The sequence below is a fragment of the Tauraco erythrolophus genome, chromosome 1 (assembly GCF_009769465.1).
Source record: "Tauraco erythrolophus isolate bTauEry1 chromosome 1, bTauEry1.pri, whole genome shotgun sequence".
Lineage (NCBI taxonomy): Eukaryota > Metazoa > Chordata > Aves > Musophagiformes > Musophagidae > Tauraco > Tauraco erythrolophus.
In genome coordinates, this window is record NC_141465.1 from 62,858,928 (window position 1) to 62,882,161 (window position 23,234).

Consider the following 23,234-nt stretch of genomic DNA (forward strand, 5'->3'; position numbering starts at 1 on the left):
AAACGCTCAGGTGCTGAGAGGCCTCAGGAGAGAAAATTATCCTACTAAAAAGGCAGTGCTTTCGTAGAAAGCTGCATGCCAGCAGCGAAGGCCATCTCCAAGGGCTTGTGATCCCTTGCAGCCAGGAGTTTCGTCACCTCCTGGATGGTATCTCCCTCAGGGCTGGGCTGGTTCCTACATGGTGAGCGGGGACGCATCCCAGCTCCCAAGTGCCAGCCCAGATGAGAAACTGCCATCAAGTACTGGACGCAAGCACAAGCGACGCTTGCCTCCCTCTTGCCAGAGGTCCCCCAACCCGCTCCCACTGGTCCCCTCAAAGCTCACCTTGCGTTTCCTTCTAGATTTTGGTAAGCCCTTCTCTGCTGGGGGGTCAGCACTACTACCCTGTGGGAGGCTGGCCGCCTGGTTTGCTCCGGCGCTCATGGCCAGCAGCTCTTCGGGCAAACGCTCTGGAATCCTGGACAAAAGAGCCAAGTCAATGTTGACCCACAGCGACTTTACCTCATCACTGTCTTTCAGAGGAGACAGGAGCTCATTCCTACCGAAAGGAACCAGGGTGTAAAACTGGTCCTCCAGCTCCTTTGCTATTTCACTACTAGTCCTGGCATTAATGGAGCCAAAGGCACTGCAGCCGCCGTGGGGTTTGCTGGCGGCGCCGGCCCCTGTGTCCTTGGCGCGCGGCTCAGCCCCAGCCGCCGACTGCGCCTTGGGCAGTGGGCACTCCTCCCGCTCCGACTCGGAGCCCGAGTCAGAGGATGATGATGAGGACGACGACTCGGTCTCAATGAACTCCTTGGATTTAGGCGCCGTTTTGCTTGGCCCCCGGGCCCGACGCTTCTCACCGGCCGTGGCTGAGCGGGGCTCCCGGCGGTGCCCTGCTCTGCATCCACCGCCGCTGCTGCTGCCGCTGGGCCGAGCCCTCGGTGCCTCGCCTGCAGCGCTTTCTGGAAATCCGTGGCTCCCAGGGGGCTCCTCTGCCCTGTGGCAGTGGGAGCCGTCCCCGGCAGAGGTCCTCTCGGCACGCCGCGGTGCCTTCTTCCCTGCCGCCCGCCTTGGAGGCCCGCCGTCGGCGGCAGGGGGTGACTTTTGCCGGCCGCCTTTGCTGCCCGGCGCTTTGTTGGCGGTCCTGGGCCGCGGTCCGTCCCCGGCGGCGGTGGTGGTGGCAGTGGTGCGGCCCTCCCCACTGTGTTGCTCAGCCGGGCTGGTGGCTGGGGTCTTCTCGCTTTCCTGCCGCTCTGCCCTCACACGGCCATAGTAGGGATGGGTCTCCAGTGCTGGGCTGTCATGGTGGGTCAGGATGGGTGCTTTCTGAGGGGTGACTTTATTCAGCCACTTGTCCAGCTGCCACTTGTTGGATGAGGGTGGCTCAGGCTGAAAGGGAAACAGATGGCAATGAGCTTAGTGCCAACACCCTGCTGCACTTACCTTGGGGCTCCCGCAGGGACGTCGGAATGCCGGGAGCCTCCCGGTACTGCTGAGATTCTCCTCTGGTCAAGGAGCCACTCCCAAGCCCCAGCAAACCCCTGGCCCCACGTGGCAGGATGGGAGACGTGGGACATGTTGCACAAGTGGGGATATTTTTGGTTTCTGAATGGGGCTGTGAAGGAGGATGGCTTCCATGATTCATCATTTCTAAGGATGATTCATGCAGCACTACTGGCATCAGCTTTACTGGGAAACGCTCCCACGTTTCCTAATAGAAGAAAACATGAAGGTGATAGGAAGGGAGGAAAACAAGGCAGGGGTACGACTGAGGCTAAGGGAGAAGAGCTAGTAGGAAAGGTAGGGATATAGATTTTGTTTCCTGTGCCATCGCATTAAATAGGAAAAAGTATTAAAAAAGTATACAAGGAGGCACATAGTGGGGAGCCGGAGGGCTAACCAGGCGGTTTGTATAATCTGTCTGGTATTGACTATATTCCTGTGAGATCCCACAAACATTTATTGTGTGGTGGTGTTGTGGTTTAAACCAGCCAGCAACTAAACGCCACACAGCCGCTCACTCACGCTCCCCCATCCCATGGGGAATAGGGAAGAGAATTAAAGAGGAAAAGGGAAGGAGGCTTGTGGGCTGAGATAAGAACAATTTAATAATAATAACATAAAATCAAAAGCAATAATGATAAAATAATAATATTTGAATACATATGTATAAAAATAATATATACAAACAAGTGATGCACAGTATAACTGCTCACCACTCGGTGACCAACGTCTGTCCCATCCCAGCAAGTGATCCCAAACCAGATCAATCCCAATACTGCAATCCTGGACGAGTGAGAGGCCCAAAAAGAGAGTGAGCGAGAGACAGAGCTCTGAGAGTTTGAGAGAGAGTCCCCACAAAAAAGAGAGAGAATTTCCAAACCTCCCAGCCAACCCTCATCTATATACTGGGCATGATGTTGCATGATATGGAATATTCTGTTGGCCACTTTAGGCCTAAATCCTAAACCTAAACTCAAATCTTAAGCTAGGAGTTGTCAGCCCTTTGTCCCGGCCATGCTCCACCCCCTGCCTGCTGTGCTCCTGCACACTGGCAAAACATGGGAAGCTGAAAAATCCTTGATGTCTCAGCACCAACTATAAACATCAGTGCGCTGTCAACATTCTTCTCATAACAAATCCCAGACTAAAGGAAAAAACACTAGCTACTAAAAAGAAAAACTAACTCTGTCCCAGTTGAAACCAGGACAGGTGGTATTGTCAAGTGCTCATTTTTTGAGTATTGTGTGGCTGTTAGTTTTTCTCTTCTTTCCTGTCACAACACAATCAAGTTATAAGAGAACATCTAAAATATAATTGTGTTTGGACAGTGAAGAAGTGGGATAATTATGATTGAAAATGTAACCACAGCTCAGACAATATTATTTCAGAACAATGGGCAAGTGTTTTCTAGTGCTTCTTGCAATCAGTAATTTGAATGTAATAAAATGAAGAGGAACGGCAAACAAATCCAAAAGAAATAAATGATGGAGTAGATGGCCAGTCATAACCTAACCCTGCAGAAGTCAATGTGAAAAGTCTCCTAATTTCCTTAACTGGAACCAAAATTTGATCCATTAGGCTATTGCATATGAATAATCAAAGAGAATGTCATGAGTTTAACATGAAAAACATCAATGCTCTGGAAGAAAGTTTGCTCAAGAGAGAATATCCACAGTCTCTAACGTCAAAGAGTCTCTTACATAACTCCTTATTTAAAGGAGGTGCCTGAGGGCAACACAGGTTTCCCGCATAGCCAAGGGCGTCTCCAGAATCACCCACTAAGGGTCGTACTCACTCTACATGGAGCAAAGGCCCCTAAAATAAGCAAAAAAGTTAGACATGGGAATTCATGATACAAATATTCCTTATTACAAAAGGGTCTAATATACTCATTATCAAGGTAGCCAGTATCTGTGAGAAGTTTGCTGGATTGCCTTAAGTTTATTTTTTCTTCAGCATACTCCCTAATACTGCACATGAGGAGTTTTTTCCCTGAACAGTAAATCTTGAAAATGGATGGGCAGTATGTCTCTCGAATGAAGATATATTTTTACAACTCTTTAATCTTTATCTAAAATAAATGGCATTTTTTTGATTGCTGCTGAAAATACAGATAGATTTGTGTCCTGGTTTTAGCTGGGACCGGGTTAGCTCTTCTTTTTAGAGTTCCGTGTCTTGGTTTTACTCAGAGGCTCGCTCTGAGAAGAATGCTGATAGCAAGTTGATGTTTGTGGTTGGACGTGAGACTCCAAGGACTTTTCAGTGTGCCGGAGTGCAGAAGCACGGCGGGGTAAGGGGGGGCATAGCTGGGACAAGGGGGACATGATTCCCCTTGTGATTTGTGGTGGAACTTAAGATTGTGGGCCAAACTGGCCAATTAGTATTCCGTATCATGCAGCATCATGCCCAGTATAAAAGTGAGGTTCAGCCGGACAGAAGGGCTTTTGCGCTTTGGCCCTTTTGCCGCTTTTGCTCTTTTGCACTTGCTGTGCTTTTGCTCTACTGCCTTTTCCCCTCTCTCTCCCAGTACTCCCACTCTCGGAGTACTATCTCTTTCTCTGTCCCTCTCTATTTCGGGGCCTCGCGTTCGTCTGGGATTGCAGCTTCGGGACAAGACGGGCTTTGCATACGAGGGGGTGGTGAGCATCTACACTGTGTATTAAATCATCTGTATTAAATTGTTCTTATCTCAACCCACGGGTTTCCCGTTTATCCTTTAATTCTCTCCCTCATTCCTGGGGGTGGGGGAGGGGGAGTGACCGGCTGTGTGTGGGGGTTCAACCTAACCCACGACAATTTGTTTGGTGCCATTCATTGTGCACATACTGAATTTACTAGCTATATAATAAAAAGTTCACTATACATGGAAGTCTTTCCACTGTTCAAGTGTATTTAAGAAAAGGACATAAGTGGGTAAAGAGATACCTCTCCTCATAAGTATAGGGCAGACTGAGGGCAGCTTGAAAGTTCAAAAACACTTCCAGCTTTTCTGTTACATTCCATTCTGTCTCTTTATGAACTTAGTAATTCTTGAAAACAGTGGTTCACAAAATATGGATTTCAAGGGATTACAGTAAACCAGCAGAAAACAGTGATTAACTGCTACAGTGTCATAACTTGGCAATGTGTTACTTTCCTACAGTGATACGTCTGCTATTTAGGCAGAATAACTACAGTTCCACCAACTTATAACCAACTATGAAGTCTAATAAAATGGTCAGCAATGTTGCCAGCTTTACTTTGTCAAGAGTTTCAGGACACTCATTATTTTTTCTTAAAGCCTCAGCTCAGAATCATGGGTTTAGATGCACTTCCAGGGTTTATTTAAAGACAAATTCAAATCCTTGTGGCTGCTGAAAAAAACCTTAAGATGTGTTTGCTAAAAATACCCTTTAAGATGCATCTGGTGAAAGTAAAAAGCCTGCAGCCCATAAGGTAAATTAAAAGAATCCAAATTTAAAAAAAATCAGAATTTTAAAACTGTTCTCACTATTTTTGGACCTTGATACAGTTTTTGAATATTTGAGATTGTCAGTGTACATGAGTGATGCCAATTCACTTTTGGAAGTAATTTATTCAGCTGATTGCTCTAACTGAAAAGTATTGTACTTTGAAATCACTTAGAAAACCAAGGCAACTTGCAAGACAACAAAATCATGACAGTCAAGAATGAAGAGTGTCGTGTTTTAACCTGGCCGGCAACTAAAGGCCACACAGCCGCTCGCTCACCCTCCCCCAGCCCTGGGCAGTGGGGAAGAGAATTGAAGGAGAAAAGAGAAGGAGACTGGTGGGCTGAGATAAGAACAATTTAGCAATAATAATATAAAATTAAAAGCAATAATGATAAAATAATAGTATGATATGAAAAAAAATGACAATAATATATACAAACAAGTGATGCACAGTATAATTGCTCACCACCTGGTAACAAGCGCCTGTCCGGTCCCAGCAAGTGATCCCAAAACAGATTAAGCCCCAACACCGCAATCCTGGGCAGTTGAGAGGCCCAAAAAGAGAGCGAGTGAGAGATAGAACTCTGACAGTCCAAGAGTCCCTTGGACAGTCCCTTAGAAGAGAATTCTGAACTTCCCAGCCAACCCTCATCTATACTAGGCATGATGTTGCGTGATATGGAATACCCTATTGGCCGCTTTGGGCCTCAATCCTAAACCTAAATTCAAATCTTAAGCTAGGAGTTGTGGGTCCTCTGTCCCAGCCATGCTCCCCCCTCAGCGCGTTATGCTCCTGTACACTGGCAAAACATGGGAAGCTGAAAGGTCCTTGATGTCTCAGCACCAACTATAAACATCAGTGCCCTATCAACATTCTTCTCACAACAAATCCCAGACTAAATACAAAACACTGTGCTATTCTAGCTGCTAAAAAGAAAAAACTAACTCTGTCCTAGCCGAAACCAGGACAAGAGCAGGCCTGGTAAAAAACAGGATTGGGAAAATTCACTTGAAAGTTTTCGCCAGTCCACTTTACATATCTAACTGCAAGTATTTGTGGGAGAAAAAGAAAATCCCTAATTCTCCAGTCCACATCACATCCCTGAGCAGGTCACATACCATTCTATGGAAAAAAAGTTGATTTGCTCCAAGTGGGATGTTTTCATCCACTGTAAGGACAGAAGTATATATGAATATATATCCAGAGTGATCAGATAGCAGAATAGTCTCTGTCTCTTAGTTTTTTGTGTCATGGAAATACGCTGCCCTCAAGGCCTTTAGGAGAACTGGGCAGTTTTTAATCAGAGTAGAGCTGGTGGTGCTCCAATGGGCAGCAGCAATAGGAATAACAGTCTGTGGTGAAGCCGACTTGCAATGAAATATGGGTTTGGCATGGAAGCTCAAACCAGGAAACTTAACCAGACAAAGACAGATCCAGGGACCAATGCAACATAGACGTACACGTGTGAGGCTTCACCGAGAAACAGAAGGATGCGATACGCTTCCTTCAAAATTGTGGGTGGATTTGTCTGTACATCATAGACACCTATATCTGAGCTAGTCAACGAGTTCCTTCTCCAGTCAGTGGACTACTCTCCTAGGGTGCGAAACATTCCCTCTTGAAATAGACGCCTGAGATAGACCAGATGAGCTGGGCCCTAAAAATGTCTATTCCTCTCCACCCACTGTTAAGGGGAGGCTGAGGTGATGAGCAGATGTAGATATCTACAGTCTAAGTGTCCAAATTTAGGTGGGATGACTCCCACACAGCATGCCTATATATCTCAGATCTCTTCAAGACTACAAATGCAACAGGAGGCCTGAGTGGCGTGCATCCAAAAGAAACCTTTGTCAAAACTTCTTACCCAGAAACACTTTCTGGGGTGAAGGGCTGTTCAAAAAGGTGAGTGTAATGGGATCACTCTATGCTTGTTATTGCAAAGAGGGACCTAAGTTGTAGCGAATGCCATGGTAAACTTAAAGGGTGACACCACTTTCATCAAGAGATTAGATAAGTCTATGATATGTGCTCAGCCCTCTGTGGGGTAGAACTGAGCTATCAGCCATCCCTGCAGTATACTCTGCCAATTGCAAACCCACGCACTCATTTACCCTTACGATAACTTGCTTGTGCTGCCCTGCTATCAAAGATTCGGTTCAGGGCAATCCCCATCCAAATGAGGTGCCTTTTCATTGTATTTAAGGCATAGATGACGATGATTATTATTACTTTATTACTACTTCTATTAGTACTGCTGCCAACACTTCATCAAACTAGAACTGAGGATTCCTACGTATTAGGCATGCTGCACATATGCTGTAAAAGGTGGCTCCAGCCACAAAGAGTTTTTGGAGGGAAGGGAGAGTTTAGTTTGTAGTTCTTGTCAAAAATAGTCCACAGGACAGCTAAAGCCTACGAATCCTATTTGCAAAGATAAAGATAGTGTCTATAGTTGGTCCAGAAAATACCCTTTTCTTCTGAGTGTACCATTCAGGAAATCAACTCATGGCTCTACTTAAAATGGGAAGCAAAAATTTTTTTGAAAACAAGACAGATACAGAAAACATACTTTGCCATCCTGCAGCCCTAAAACTACAATTCTTCCTCTGCCTCCCTAATGAAATCCATCAGTGAAGAAAGGCTGGTGAGGTGACATGAGCATGCTCACCTTAGCTCGTCTGTTGGATAGACACGTTCTTCCTATTTTCTGAGCTAAAGAGAAGAGAGCCAATGCCAAACAGCACCTGAGGGAAGAGCAGGGATTCACAGGCAGTGGCTCTTCAGCCACTGGTACTGTTGTCCAGGAACTTCAAAGACTTGATGCACAGTTGTCAGGAGGTGACTCTCTGCTGATGAGAGAGGAAGGTGGGGAAGGGCATAGCCCTACAAATCACTTCAGCTTTGACCTGGTCAGTCACAACGTGGGGACCTGAGTCAAAAGAGTACATCCTGTGATGATGGAATAAGCATGGACCAAAAGCATATGTGAATCCTTGAAAAAGAGGAAAAAACTTTACCAGTTGTGAAGGCTGTAAAGGACATTGTATCTGGTGAGTGGGGCTGGCAGGGCCCAGGGCAGGACACCTCTCCTGGCCTGGTTACTTCTCGGCTTCTTTCCTGCCCAATCCTCCCTCTAGTCCTCCCTGCATAGTGGAGCTCCCGATTGTCTAACCAGGTACAACCTTATTAAAAGTCTGCAGGATAATTCAATGGAACAAATGAACAAACTAACCAAATTCTTAGCTTTTGAAGTGTAGCTCTTTCTACGGACTTGACAACCAAGGTTTTTTTCTGAAATGTTTGCAAGGACGTCATTGTTTTCCAGAGTCCTCATTTATGACGTTAATTAAGGTCATGCAAAGAATTCCTGACTTCAGCAAAGAAACAGGAGATAGAAGCCTCTGTCCCTTGTTCATAATTTCAGGTTTGTCAGTCCACAAAACTGTAACTACTCACATTAATGTCTGAGGCACCTTAATTTGTCCACATCACTGAAACTAGTCTGAATGTTGTCTCCTGTTCTAGCTCAGCCATTATTCTTAGTTTACTGCAGACATAAAGTGTAGACAGCTGAGCTAGTCACTACAGGCTCTAAATAGTCAATGGAAAGACACAGACACTTTTAGGGTGCAATTCATCTAATCTATTTTACACGTATGCTTTACAATGAGCTGCTTTTACACTCTAGGCAACTGCATTTAGACACCTGAGAACAACTGAAAGATCTCAGAATGAGATGAGGGACAAAATACAGAAGAAATGAAACAGCAATTGAATTTCTACATAACCTCAAATGCAGATGACACACTGTCCTAGAAATAAAAATCTTTCAGTATATGTATATAATACTTCAGATTATGAAAAAAAAAAAAAAAAGAAGGAAAGCTTCAAAATGATCTGCAGATTTCCGCACTAAGTTCCTCCCAACCTGGAAATATGGATTTCCTGCCCAGCATTGTGCTGGAGTACTCAAGGTCATTGTACCTGAATTTATCAGTTTATGGTAAAGCAAAAGCAAAGATGTATTTGTTTTTTCTGTCTCATCCAATAGCTGAAATTCATTTCAAGGCTAGGACTGGAATTAAGTCCACTACTTAAATTTAGGTGAACAGGTCCTCCCTTTAAAAAGCTTCCAAGGACCTGTTTCTCTCCATTTACTGAGTAAGAACATGGTGTATACTTTAGAAAGACGGCTTCACTGAGTGCATAAACGTAAGTTAAAGCACTAATGCAAAGCAGACAGGATTTCCAGTCAGGGACATCACATAAGCATGTTTTGAACTGGTGCCATCAGTCATACGACAGGCCTGGGAAAGCACTGGCCCTTGGGGAAAGCACAGCTATCCTACTTCCCTGGGACACCCTGACCCTATCCACATGTGGCCTCTCTTGTATCCCATCAAGACATGACCTATGAAAACCACTGCAGCCATTACATTTTTGAGTCCTTTACATTTTCTTATAAGCATGTTTCATATAGTATGTCCTAGAAGGCAAACCACACAAATATAATGTAAAGAGACAAGCAATCTGTTGGAGCAGTGCAGATGTTTCGTGACGATGATCCCTGATAACTCAGGCTCTGTACAAAAGTAGTTCCACAGATCTCGAGAGGATACGTATACAATGTTTAAGAGGAGGCACTTCCTCCACGTTTCCATGACGCTCAGTCCCCTGCTCAACTTTACGAAATTCATGACCTGCCTCAGTTAATTAACTTCTCGCATTCCCTGATGAATTGCTGCTCTCAGGTCCAAGGCGCATAGGTATCTGCCTAGATAGTAAACACTCCTCCCTTCCTGGCTACTATGCTTCTTCTTTTATCTCATATTTCCTTCCCCCCAACAATGGCTCCTTCTCTTTCTTTTCCTTGTCCCTTTTCTTCCACCTTCTGAGATTCCGCAGGGAGAGGAGAGAGTGAGTGTGAGATCTCTGTACTAATTCCAGCAGGGAACTAGGCAGAGAGAGAAAAACGTCTTAACGGGTCGGATGAGAGAGCTCAAAATGGGAAATGAGACATGGGGTAGCACAGGGAGGGCAACAGGGAAAGAGAGACTGGAAGGAAGAGAACAGAGACGAAAGGAAAGAGAACCAGAGAGAGAAATTTAGCAAAGGGACAAAGTGAGAGGAAAATTAACTGGAAATGGATCTGAAAGTACTGTGAAGGAAAGAGAGAAAGGAAGATAAGTGTTAAATAAGGAACAAAAGTGACAGAACCTGAGAAAAATATATTAAGGATGTTTCTGAGAGTGTTGCATTTTGCCTGATAGGAAACATGACCCCAAATACCGAGCAAAAGATGAGGAAAGGCTTGCTGGTTATTCAGTATAGTTTTTCAGGGTGAAAGAATAGGTAAGGCATAGTTTTTGTGGGAGGAGTCTGGTGATTGCATGCTTTATGTGGACCCGGAAAATATACTTACTCTGTTTCATGAGTATTTACAATCTTGCCGCTACATTTTTGAATATTTTTACATACATTAACACGTGTGATGTGGCTGTGGAGTTCACGGTTTTATATTAAAGGTGTGTATTGACCAAAACATGTAAAAACATCAATCCTGGTAGAAAAGCAGAGCAGAGAAAGCAGCCTTGTCGTGTCTGTTGAGCACTCTGCAGAGGTGAAAGCAGAAGGTGTCATAGTACTGGCAGCTTAATCGTAATTTGGCTAGGGCTTTTCTACATGTGGAAATTTTCAGTACTAGCTTTCCAGATGACAAGTTTGGGCTTAATGTTTTGCACATGAGTAATTCAGTTTAGTCCATTTTGGAGGTGGATTAGAATAAATCACAAAAAGGCAGCAGTAGCAGAGAATAATTCACTTGGGGAGTGAGGTGAGGGAAGCGTGTGACTGAAAACCAACTGTTTTGCTTTAAAAATCCACCCTCAAACTGATTTTACAATAGCTTCCCTGTGCAAAGAAGCCTTTAGTTCCCTTGCAGTGCTGGGAGCCCACATCAGGACTTACACACTATGTAAGCCATTGCTATGGAGCCAGAGTTGCATAAAACTTCAAGCAAGCTGTGAGCTTTGCAAGGAGTTCCACTCATCTCCAATTTGAAGAAAATATCATGGGGTTATTTCTTTCTTCATTTTTGTTTCAAATGCTTTAGTATGCCCCAGGATCCCCTGGCACTTGCATGCCACAGCATGCCAGGAAGAGGATCCCTGGGCCTTTCTCTTCCATTTTTTTGTTCATCTCTCCACAGCTTCCTTGTGTTGGCTCAGCTGGAAAAGTCTGAGTGGGTGTAATAACGGATTGCTGCCCTAAATCATAAAGAGCAGAAGCCCTTACCTCTGGGCTGGAGTAATGCGAGGGCTTGCTGCCGTCACTCTCGCTGGAGCTGCTTTCGCTCTCAGAGTCAGACTCTGAGCTGGTCTCGGATTCACTGGAGCTGCTGCTGCTTGACCCCTTGCTGGAGAGTCCTGAGGCTCGGGCGTTGGACTGTGGCACCACCAGGCTGCCAGCCCCACACACAGCCCACCAGGGAGTGGGGAGGAAAGAGAAGAAAACAAGAACATAAAGACAACCCATGTAAAAATGATGGTGTTTTACGGAGCAGACCTATCTGGATTCCTGTGAGCTCGTTTCTGCTGCTAACAAATGGTGAAGCAAGTTCAACATTACATTACTATAATAAGGAGGAAAAATATGGGGTTACCCTCATATCCATTTAAATCTATAGCCTTTGCCATCTCTTCTTCATCCGAGAGAGGGTCAGGTTTTTACTTCAGCTTGTCCCTTTTCTCATTCAACAGACATTTTAGGATATATTAAGAATATTAAACATGTTTAAAAACAGAGTATAGAAAGGAGTCTTACAGAGTCTAATGAACACTGCACAAAAGTGAAAGCAGGAGATGAAAAAGGTGAATAGTTAAGCAACTGAATTAAACTCCACAGCACCAGTCATTTATAAGTAGCAATAGCAATGATGCTGATAATAACAATAATAATACATCCTCACTGGAGCTTCTGTCTCCCACCTTTTGTTCTGCACACTTCTTCACCTACCCGTAAATGATGTGGTTACCTGAATATGCCATCTTGATATTGACAACTGCAAGATCTAAGACTCTGATCCTGCAAAAACTTGAAGAGCTCAGGTTTGTGTTTTTGCACGTCAGCAGTGCACTGCTGTCAGCAGAGCTATTTACCTTCTTAAAAGTTGTGTTTGCGTGCAAGTGTTTGTATTATCAGGCCTGACAGCAGAAGAAATGACTACTTTCCTGAAATAGTTGGCCATGCATATTAAAAATATCACAGTCATAAAGACTTGAGTGTGAAATGTCCTATTAAGTCATCCAGCTTATTCCCCAGGCAATGGAAGATTGTCCCCTATAGCAGGGTGCATTTTCTAGTGACTTGTCCAATTTGATTCTAAATGACTTGAATGCAGCTTTTACTTTTACCCCTGGGAAACTTCTCTGCAAACTAACCCAAATCCCACTGTCAGAAATTTCTCCCTACATTCAACCTGAAGTTGCCCTTTTTAAATTTATTGTAGTTAGCTATTATTTCATCTTATTACTAATAGTTACTATGATAAATTATCCTCCTCCCTTTTTGCTTTCACATATTTGCAGACTGTTTTTCTGCCCTACTTCAGGCGTCTTTCAGACAAGGCCTTACACATTTACTTCTTCTGATCTTTCTTCATAAGTCATTATCTCCAGGGATATGGGATCATTTTTATGGCTCTTTGCTGAACTCATTCCAATTTGTCTATATCTCTGTGATAACAGGATGCCCAAAACAGAGTGCAGCATTATAGATGGGGTTCTCGCTAGAGCCAAACAATGAAGGGCTATTACCTCCCAGCTCCTTGATGTGTTGCTTCTGTAAACATATACCCGAGCTGTGATGGAATACATAGTCCATTAACACTCCTACATCTCTTTCAACACTGCTTTCTCTAGAATTCCTCCACTGATAGCTACATTTTAGATTTTTTGCTTCCAGAGAGATTAGCTCTCTTTTTTTGTTCTCATTTTCTTCTTTACTGCACCTGCTTCTAGCTCCTTTTGATTTATTTCTCTGCCCTCGGAGGTGTCTGCAGCAACTTCTAATTTAGTATCAAATGCAAACTTAATTAAATGGTTATTCACTTGCTTTTCCAGATCATTAATGAGACTGTTAAACAGACCTCACATGAAACACACCAGTACCCTAATAACATCTCTTCCCAGCTCCATTCACCAGTGTTTATCATTATCCTTGTTTATGCTCCATCAGTTCAATATTGTGGCTAATGCAATGTGATCTTGGAAATGCATTTTGTGAGAAATAATATCTAATAATTAATTACAGTTCTGCTGTGTTGCGCCTAATGAATTGTCTTTACCTGCCAGTGGTGCATTTCATTCTGGAAAACTGGTACCTGACACCTGACTCAAGCCACATATGACTGGCAATTTCTGGAGTTTTGAAAAGAGGCCAGGCCACCAGAGATGCAGTTTCAAGTCCACGATTCCCCAAGGCTGGACGCTTCCTGGCCCTATCCCTGCCTCCCCTAGCATATGCCAAGCTTTTCCCACTGGACCACCTGTCTTGCACAAGCTGACACTCCTACCACAAGCACCTCTACTCATGGCTTTCCTCCTGCCTTTTGCTAGGAAGTGGCACAACAGCACATGACTTTCTTGCTCCAGAGAGTTTCTGGTTGCTTGGGGAATCATGCCGCTGTTGGAGAGCTTTCTGCATCGTTCGAGGCACAGAGGGGCAAGGCAGTGCAGAAAACCTCACCTGTGATCTCACCTTACTAATTAAAGTTAAGTAGAATAAACTAGAGAGAGAGGAGCTGACATCCATTTATGTTTGATCTGTATGTCCATCCTTGTAACCATCAAGAGCTAGAAACAGGCAACAGTAAAAGCTCATGCTCCGGAGGGACGGCTTGGTGCTACACGCATGTTCACAGAAGTGCCTGCCAACTCTTGGGAGGCAAGAGGTCTGTCATCATGCACGGTCATTAAGCGTTCCAATTACAATGAGTGCCTTTAAAAACTTGCCCTCTGCTGTTTTTGTTGTTATTCACCATGCCTCTTCGTCTAGCCAGGTAGGTGCGGTAAATACAAGATTTTCAGGCAGCCATTTGTATAACAGCAATAAGGCACAGACGAGCCTGAAACAGAAACAGCTTATAAGCTTGTAAAAATTTTCCTTCCTGGAGAAGGAAAATTGATGTTTTGTGCACTGCTTTGGGACAATGCAGTTTTCCACTTCTACAGGTTGCCCAGTAAACTCGGGATAAAAGTTGCTCACTTATATTAACAGATTATAGTCAATCCCTGGCTAATAAAATAGTGAGAGCTATATAAAGGCCATTGTGAGTAGGTTTTCTGGTTTGATTTTCTTTTCTTCTTCATTTTTTTTTGTTCTTAAGGGAATATGAAAAGGTAACTGCCTTTCTGACAGTGTAGCTTAGGGAATGCTTTTGACAGTGTCCAACTTTGATGGATTTCCAGTCCTCTCCACAACAGCATTGTGACTGTTGCCTGAAAAGTTCTTCAAACATCACAAAACATCTGCACGTTTATGTCCTGCCCCGAGTGACTGTGGTTTTAATTTTTAAACCATCATTTTTGTTTGGCATTGACTGAAGTATTCGGAATTGCTATATAAGAGATGAGGGAGAAAAAAACCCCACAGTAATAATTCTTTCCTGTTGTGACATGAAATGTTTTTCTAGGCTGCTGAATAGAAATTGTTACTACAGCCATAGATATAAAATATAACTGTTGGACTCTTCACAAACATCTGGAAATCTATGTTTGCTGCTCTAATGGTAGCCAATATACTACAAAAATTCAACAACATTACAATATTTTCCTATTTATGCTGATACTGTTGAAGCCTCCTGTCCCCCTTCTACCTTTTCCATTTTTAAATATAACATATTCTTAGAAGGATCCTCATTACGTTATAGCGACCAGGGTGAATACACTAATATGTTTCTTCATGCATTCTTATTGAAAAACAGCCATTATTTTAAATTGGTGACTTCCACTTTGGACTGTTCTTTCTAAAGTATGTAAGCAAGATCATGCAGTCAAAATAAAAGACCAATTTACATTTTAATGACTGTGGCACATAACATTCATGCATATTTTGCTACTGGCTTATGCCCCAGAATTAATTACTACATCATAGAATTTATATTTTTATTTTAAGCAATTAAACAACAATTTGGGTAAGAACCACTTTTCTTTAAAGCCCTTGATCAGAACACGCACTCTCTGACTTAAGAGAGAGAGTAAATACCTTGTAAAGTTGCCAGAAGATCGGTAATAAGATCACTTCATAACCAACACACCATCTGAAGTTTCTGATCTGCTATCTCCCATCATCCTGGCGATGTGGAACTTGGGCACCTAAACACTGCACAAGTCTCCAATGACCTGTTTTCCTGTACTGCCTAGTGGACAAGTCACCCTTCTCTGAAAAACTGCCGGATACCTTGTACCCTCATTTTTTCTCAGATGTGCAGGTTCAGAAACACAGTGATCTGAGGAGATTATTACTTCTTCCCCACTCAAACTAATTTGTGATGCAAGTTGAGAGGCGAAGTCATCTCAACCCCTCGAGGAGCCTGAAAGGTCAGTTGTGGTGAGACCAGTTATTAGCTCCATCAGACTGCATGGCCATGGCCAGCCTTTTAACAGCACCAAGGTGGTTTAAACACTCGTACAGGAAGGGGCAGGACTTGCTATTCAGTCAGCAGAGAGAGGCTCCCAAATCAGATCGCCTCAGTGGCCCTCAGGAGACCTGTTGACGTTAATCACACTGGATCTGGGTTCTACTCTATGCTTCATATGAAGCTGCTGCTTACAGCTGTGGTACTTTCCATGATAATAAATCATGGCATTCAGCACTGGCCACAAGAAGTTCCCAGACAGCTAAGCATATGGTGCATTGTAGGAATTCAGTCTTGATGTTTCAAAGGCAGACAGCATGGATGCCTGATCAAGGTACAGGTAAAACAGATGTGGTTCTTTACTGAACTACAAGTATTAGGTAACAATATTAAATGGATTGAAAAGAGAAAAATCCATCCTATCCTGAAGAATTTGTGATCTGAATTCTTCACTGTTTTACAATATGAAGGCACTTTAGGCAGGTATGAATGATTATCAAAAAGGCAAGGTAAGGGAGAATCAGGCCTTGAAGAAAAGACTGTGCCAAGTAAACATATCAGAGTAAGCCTCTGAAATACTCTTCTGGCCACAGCAAAGGCTACACAAATGCTCATGCTTCATATTTTGGAGTTCAGTCAGTCTGTGTAATTTCACTTTACAAGAATTGTATCCAGGGCCTTCTTATCAAAAAGCTCAGTAACACTATCAAACACTATTATCTGTTGTATTTGTTTTTGTGTCTGGAGATGGGACAATATTTAGCTAGTGTCATCTGCATAGCTGTGATCATCTAAACTATTTTTCTTCTAAATCTCACTCTACAGTTCCATCCTCCGAGCACTATGCAACTACCAAATGGTTCAGACTCCCCATAGGAAAGAGGAGCACAACAATTAGTGTGAAGAGCTGACTTGAATAATCAGATGACAGTGTGCTGGTTTTGGCTAGGGTAGAGTTAATTTTCTTCACAGTAGCTCATATGGGGCTGTGTTTTGTTTTTGTTTTTTTTTTTCTGAAAACGGTGTTGATAATACAGGGATGTTTTCATTATCGCTGAGCAGCACTTACACAGAGTCAAGGCCTTTTCTGCTTCTCACCCTAACCCACCAGCGAGTAGGCTGGGGGGTGCACAAGGAATTGTGAGGGGACACAGTTGGGACAGCTGACCCCAACTGACCAAAGGGATATTCCATACCACATGACGTCATGCTCAGCATATAAAGCTGAGGGGAAGAAGAAAGAAAAGGGAGACGTTTTGAGCGATGGTGTTTGTCTTCCCAAGTAACTGTTACATGTGATGGAGCCCTGTCTGCTGATGGGGAGTAATGAATGAATTCCTTGTTTTACTTTGCTTGTGCACACGGTTTTTGCTTTATCTATTAAACCATCTTTATCTCAACCTACGAGTTTTCTCACTTTTACTCTACCGATTCTCTCCCTATCCCACCAGAGGGGGAGTGAGTGAGCAGCTGGGTGGGCTGAGCTGCTAGCTGGGGTTAAATCATGACACACTGTTAGGGATCACATTGTCAACACTGAGAGGTAAACATGGAGAAGGTGATCTAAATTTGTATACGTTGCAAACATTGGAGAAAATCCTAAGAAAGGCTGTATGAATGTTTGCAGCATTTGAAATATCCAGAAAATCTATCACTGTCTGGAAGATCAAGGTCAACTGTGGGAAAACAATACTCTGAAACAGGCACCAATCCCTTGGCTGGTATAAACTGTCATAGCTTCATTGACTTCAATTAGGCTACACTGATTTAAATCAAACAGTAAATCTGACCAAGACTCTGAAATGATATTTCAAACTCAGTGATGAAAACATATTTCACGGTTTAAAGGAGCTTGGTTGGCAGAGTCCCTATTTTTATTCCAGATTAAAGTATCTGAAACACCACTTCCCTTCTTCCCTTCCAGCCTAAAACCCAGTGAAACCTTTTACGGAAAACTCTTTATCCTTTTGTTGGAAGAAGCAAATTCCATATGGTGCTTCCTCAAAGCACAAACTGAGAACATCGTGCCAAGATCTGTATAATTATCTCTGCTGCCTGACACTGAAGATAGTGCAAGTCTCTCATGCACATAGTGGAGAATTCTTTTGTCGATAATTGTGAATGAATCACAGAGGCAACAGAAATGCCCACTTCTTGCTGCTGCCCCTGTACATTTTTCAAATCCTGTTTGAGCGAAGACATCTGAAGCATGCTTACTACTAGGGTCCATCCTGGACTTGCAGATCAGGCTGTCTCAATGCTGTAACAGAACATATGGGAATATTTTCTGAGGCAACTATAGAATGCCAAGAAATAGCACCATAAGGATAGCCTACAGGATGAACATGGATCTCATCCATTTGTTTCAGGCCAAAATCATGCCGAGAAAAGGGAGATGCTAGAACACGCACCCACTTGAGGACAGACAGGTACCTCCACAGTTTAAAATACGAAGGCTCTTTCTGTACTTAGCATACAAATGTAAGTATAAGGAGCCTCTGCTCTAGTTTTAGCTCTGCCATGTACTGTCTGAATGACCAAATTAGTCAACCCTTTCAGGGCTCTGGTGACCATGCTAGTCACACATGAGGAAGATGGAACTTGCCTACCATCAGTGTGTTAGGAGATGTCCTTCATTCTTCATAAAGCACTTGAATATCCTTACTCCGAACATAGTATGGAAGTGACACAAATTTATGTTTTTGTACCTTTGTTAACTGAGAGCATGAAACCAATTAACTGAGTTCTTTAGTTACCCATTGTGAAAACCTATCATTCACTAACAAAAAAAGCAGCTAGCCCTGCCATGGTTGGCTGTTTGGGCCTGAACGCAAAAAAATGAGGCTGGGCACTTCCCTTTCTCCAGGTAAACGATTTCCCAGAAGTCTGTTAATATCTTTAGGAAACAGAGAAATGTTTTCATACCTCATTCCTATAATGGATGAGGTACGAAATGGGAGTCATGATGAGTGAGAGTCCTGGAGGTTGTTTGGCTTGTCACAATATATAATGCTTCTGTGAAAGCACTGCATTACCTTAGCCGCACCACCTTCGCACAGCACAACTAATAAAGCACAGCTGCCAAGAACAGAGTTCACAGACTCCACCTATATTTTAACACTGTCCTTGGGGGAGTTGCTTAAATAGTTTGTGCTGACAAGACTACAAGTATCATCTGATAATGCAAACCTAAGGTAAATCAGGTGTCTTCATAGAGTCAGGTGTGCCCTGTGCGATTGCAGCTTAATTGCCAGAAGAGTCACCGAAGTAAAACAAATTGATAGGAAAGGCTGTTTAGAAAAACAAGCTATGAAGCTCACGCACGCACACACGTACAAAAAACCCTCAAGAAAGCTCAGTCTGGCAAAGGCGTATCTGCTTAAGGCCTGGTTGATACTGGAAGCAGCAGAATTCCAGCTCCCAGCTTGAAGGAACACGGTAGGAAAGAGAAAACCACTGGAAAAAACCTTGGCTAAGAAAACCCTTCTAAAATAAAATGCTACGTAACAATTAATAGTGACATCTCTGTATAAATAGCTCTATCAGAAGGAGCGTGTGCCGGGGTATCTGAGATGAAAGGGTCCAACAGACCTGGAGCAGCATTAGTGTGGGGATGATGTGATTAGTCAGCAGGCTGACAGCTGTGCTAGGAGCCTGGTGCCAGATTCCAGTGTATACTTTCCACCGCTGCCAAGTGTTTGCTTGTCGCTCCAGACAAATGGAGCATCAGCCGTGTTTTATTTGACCTGCTCACAAGAAAAATAAAGCAACTCTGACTTTCTCGGTGTGTTTGTTGTTGACCTTGCATCAGCTGAATATGAGCAGAGAGATTCCCTGGTCCAGGAAAGTTAACTCTTTAGCAGAAGAAGAGTGATAGAGTCTTTTCACCTTGGTAGTATAATTTGTCTCTTAATGGCTCGAAGCATGGTGGCTTAAAAAGAAAAAAGTGACAGACACAGCCTATGCGTCCTGTACTGTCCTTGGAACATGCCCTTGGACCAATGGCCTGGAGAATGATGAATAGCTTTGAGAACAGTCCGTGAACAGCCACCTTCCTCCCTCCAGTGTGAAATCAGGAAAACATTTCTACAGAGACTTTTTGGGGTAGTGGGGGTGGTAGAAGTAAACTGTAAGTGGACGAAGTTGTGGAGAAGATTTTTATTTCCCCCTGATACCAAGGGCAATGGCTTTTGTGTATTTTCCTTCATATGTACACCAGAAGTTTTATTTTTCTCTCTTTTCTTCGTCAGTTTGATCGTGTTAGGAACTCTCTATTTGAGATCCTCTCTGTTGTCTGGTTGAGGTCAGCTTCTGCTGCTGGGCAGAAATCAGACATGGTGTCTTTGAATTACACGTCTGAAAGGGAGTGTAGAACACACGCTTTTTTTGATCTTTAATGCCCTCAACGTGTGAAGGTTCTCCTTCCTGGTGGCTAAGAGTGACAACCATACTCAGGAAGCAGCGTTACTCAAAGGACTCTCTTGGCAGATATAACCTTTCTTCTTCTCCTCTAGGAATCTAGCCCTCACATCAGATCTTTTTTTTCATTCCAAAAGGCTCAGAGAAGGGGTAAGAAATTAGACAGACTTTGCAAGAAAGAAAAAGGACTCCTTTGGGCACTTGTAGATATGTGGTACTAGTGGCTGAGACTGTGGTCAGGCATGGTTTTTCCATATCCAACAATACTGAAGCTTTGGATGTATTTCTGGTGCTCGCTGACTCCTTTTAATAGCCAAGTGCTTTCTTCTGGTCACTGCTTTCCTCTTTTCTCACCTATCTCTCCTTCCCTCCTCACCCTGAGGAAGTTCCTTTCCTGGCAGCATCAGGAGTTGCTGCATACAATTGCCAATGGTCTCCAGAGAGCATGAGTTCATTTGCCCAGAGGAGATCAGATTACTTAGATTCACTGAAGAAGGTAAGTATCACTAGAGATGAACTCTTTACTCATGGCACAAGTAAATAACACGCCTGCATTTCACTGGTTTGCATGATAAGCCAGATATGGAATAGGAGCTCAGGACCTAGTTGTCAGAAGGTCTCATTAAAGTGAGCTAATGTGAAAGTAAAGATGTCATGAGGCTTCACACAAGTTCTTTTGGTCACAGGGAAGCACTCAAAACAGTGAATCCTACCATCTGAAGAATGACTTCTGGTCCGATGGCCCTTCAAGAGAGAGGGAGCACTCCATAGTAGTCCCTTTTTCACAAAATCTTCATGTGACAGTAAAAGGGGAGATCCTTGTGCTTTAGCAAAATAAGAAATTAAGAAGTCACACCTGAAGTCAATGATAATAGGAAGAAAGGTTCTAATTTAGTAAGGGGTGAATGGAAATACAGACTGTAAAGAGTGACAAGGACAAAGGATTGTTTATAAATGAGCTGGCAGGAGGTCATCTGAAGACCTCATCCAAGTCAATTTTCTGATTTTGTGAATAAATAAGTCATGTGACTCACACAGTCAGGACTTCAACTATTGCACAGGGCTTAAAAAATGACTAAAAAATAATGTAGCTGAGTTAAATCAAGGTGGAATTGTTCTCTCTTTGTCAGATCTTGATATGGCTCGCCAGGGAGGTATAGGATAGTAAGCTTGTAGGCATAGAATTTTTCTGCCCTTGACTTACAAAGGGACATAACTACCATCTAACTTAATCACTCAGAAACGCCTTCTGGACATTCCTAACTCTTTTGATTGACTAGAGAGAATTTAGGATCCTGAGGACTGCTTAAACACTATACCTGGTATCCCCAACACTTGTGTATCCCTTGTGATCTGGATGGAATGCAAGGGAGGTTTAGTTCAGACTCGTCTTCATAATTTCCCTTTCAGGGTTCAGTCAGCTCTCTCTGCTTGTCCTAAAGACTGGGGGTGGGTGGTATGCAATATGAAGACCTATATCCACTCCCAACTCAGTACTCCACTGTTTCATCAGAGCGCTATTAAAAGCTGATCCCCTGTCAGATTCAATGATATCAGACTCTCTCAGGAATAGATCCTTCACTAACATTATGAAGTTAATTCCAGCAGTTTGGTGTTTGGTGGGATAGGCTTCAACCCACTAGGAGACATGTTGCAAAGATAAAGGTAATTAAGCACCAGAACAGATTATCAGTGAAGAAGTGGAATATCAGCCACAGCAGTTTCAGAAACAAGGTTAGGTAAAGGAGCAACGCAAAATGTTCTGCAGAGTGGCACTAATCTACTATCTTCAAAATGTCTCATCAGGAGAATTCGATACCAGTTCCCTGGAAATTAACCTGGGTGTTGATTTTCTTGTCTCATTTATTTCCTAAAGCATGATGTACAGTTTTACTTCTGTCCAAGAAAACAGCAATTTTTGCTTCTGAGTGACAGCTTCATCAAGCCACAGAAGACAACCGCTGCACGGCACACGAGGAAAATCCTCATCTGCCTCAGCCTACCATCACCTTATTTCAGAGTTACTGTTAACATAACTCATATTATGGCTGCCTATCTAAACCACAGCCTTTTATAATTTTCAGACACAGCTGTAGCTCACTCCAGCACGGCAGTCTTTTGCCTCAGTCAGCAGGGCCCTGGGTATGGTTCTGCCTTGCAAGGCCTCTCGCTAAGCTCTGAGAGTCCAAACACAGATGAACTTGTGCAGATAAAATTACTAACTACGATAATGGCTGTCCAAATGGGTGCAATAAATTTCAGCATGAGACAAACTCTCTCAGGTTTTACTGACTCTTAATGTTGCTGCTGCCAGCTTTAGTGTTACTCTTTGACTCAAGCCATATTCTGTTGTCTCCCAAAGGTCTTTTCGGCCCGTCAGCTCTAATCAATATGCTGCCTTGAGAAGGAGCTTTTCTTAAGTAGGTTTGATCACCATAAAGAACCATATAAAGAAAATTTGACTTCTACTCCTTGTCGGCATATATCACTCCCCATGCAGAGCAGCATTTAGATGGTCCGTTAGTTGAATCCAAGTGCTCTCTTTTATATGTTTCAAGAAATGACGAATGCCTGGAAAAAAAGCATAGTTGTTCTACAGAAGACATTAGGCAGACTCAGGAATGGCAAGCAGAACAGCTAATAAAGCCCAGAATTGTAGCAGAGAGGATGTTAAAAGCTAATTGGTTTGAGATTATTCGAAGACTTGTAAAAGGTTCTTCTGTTCTCCTTTCTGATCTAAGTACAGCCTGTTTGGCAGCAACATGCCGAACTATCTTAAGATGTTTTTGGAAAGAGTTGCCCATGATATGCTGTTTACCTGTTATTGACATATTAGCTCAAAATAAAGGATGTTTAAAAGCAATTTTCAACTGTTGAATATTTGTCTGTGGTGCAGCCTTAGGTTTTCAGGAGTCTGAGCCACTGAGAAAAAGACTTCTCCCGTTCTGACCCGGCTCAGATTCTTGACCCCATATTCTGGCATAGTAGCATTGCACTTTACAGCTTGGACTGGAGTACCCAGAAGTGCTCATGAAGAGCAGGAATGGTCTGTCTAGTGAGGGTATCAGGATCTGATGCCCTGTAACCCAGCAACGTAGTGTGCAGGTATTTGATGAAGGATTTTAAAATAGAGAGCAATCCCTACTAGAAACCTTTGCTGTGCCTTCCTCAGTATGTATTAAGACGGCCTGTGAAAAACAATGAATGAGTATGATAAGCACAAATATATAAATCTATGTTA

The 23,234-nt window shown here is 43.2% G+C and overlaps 1 protein-coding gene across 1 annotated transcript in view; it reads right to left on the bottom strand.

Annotated features, from left to right (window-relative positions):
• The window catches only part of AFF3 (ALF transcription elongation factor 3), a 340,164-nt gene that overhangs the window by 36,672 nt on the left and 280,258 nt on the right, over positions 1 to 23,234 (bottom strand). Inside the window, 2 exon segments of the mRNA XM_086615772.1 lie at positions 325 to 1,371; positions 11,233 to 11,398. Of these exon segments, the coding sequence (XP_086471898.1) occupies positions 325 to 1,371; positions 11,233 to 11,398 (1,213 nt within the window).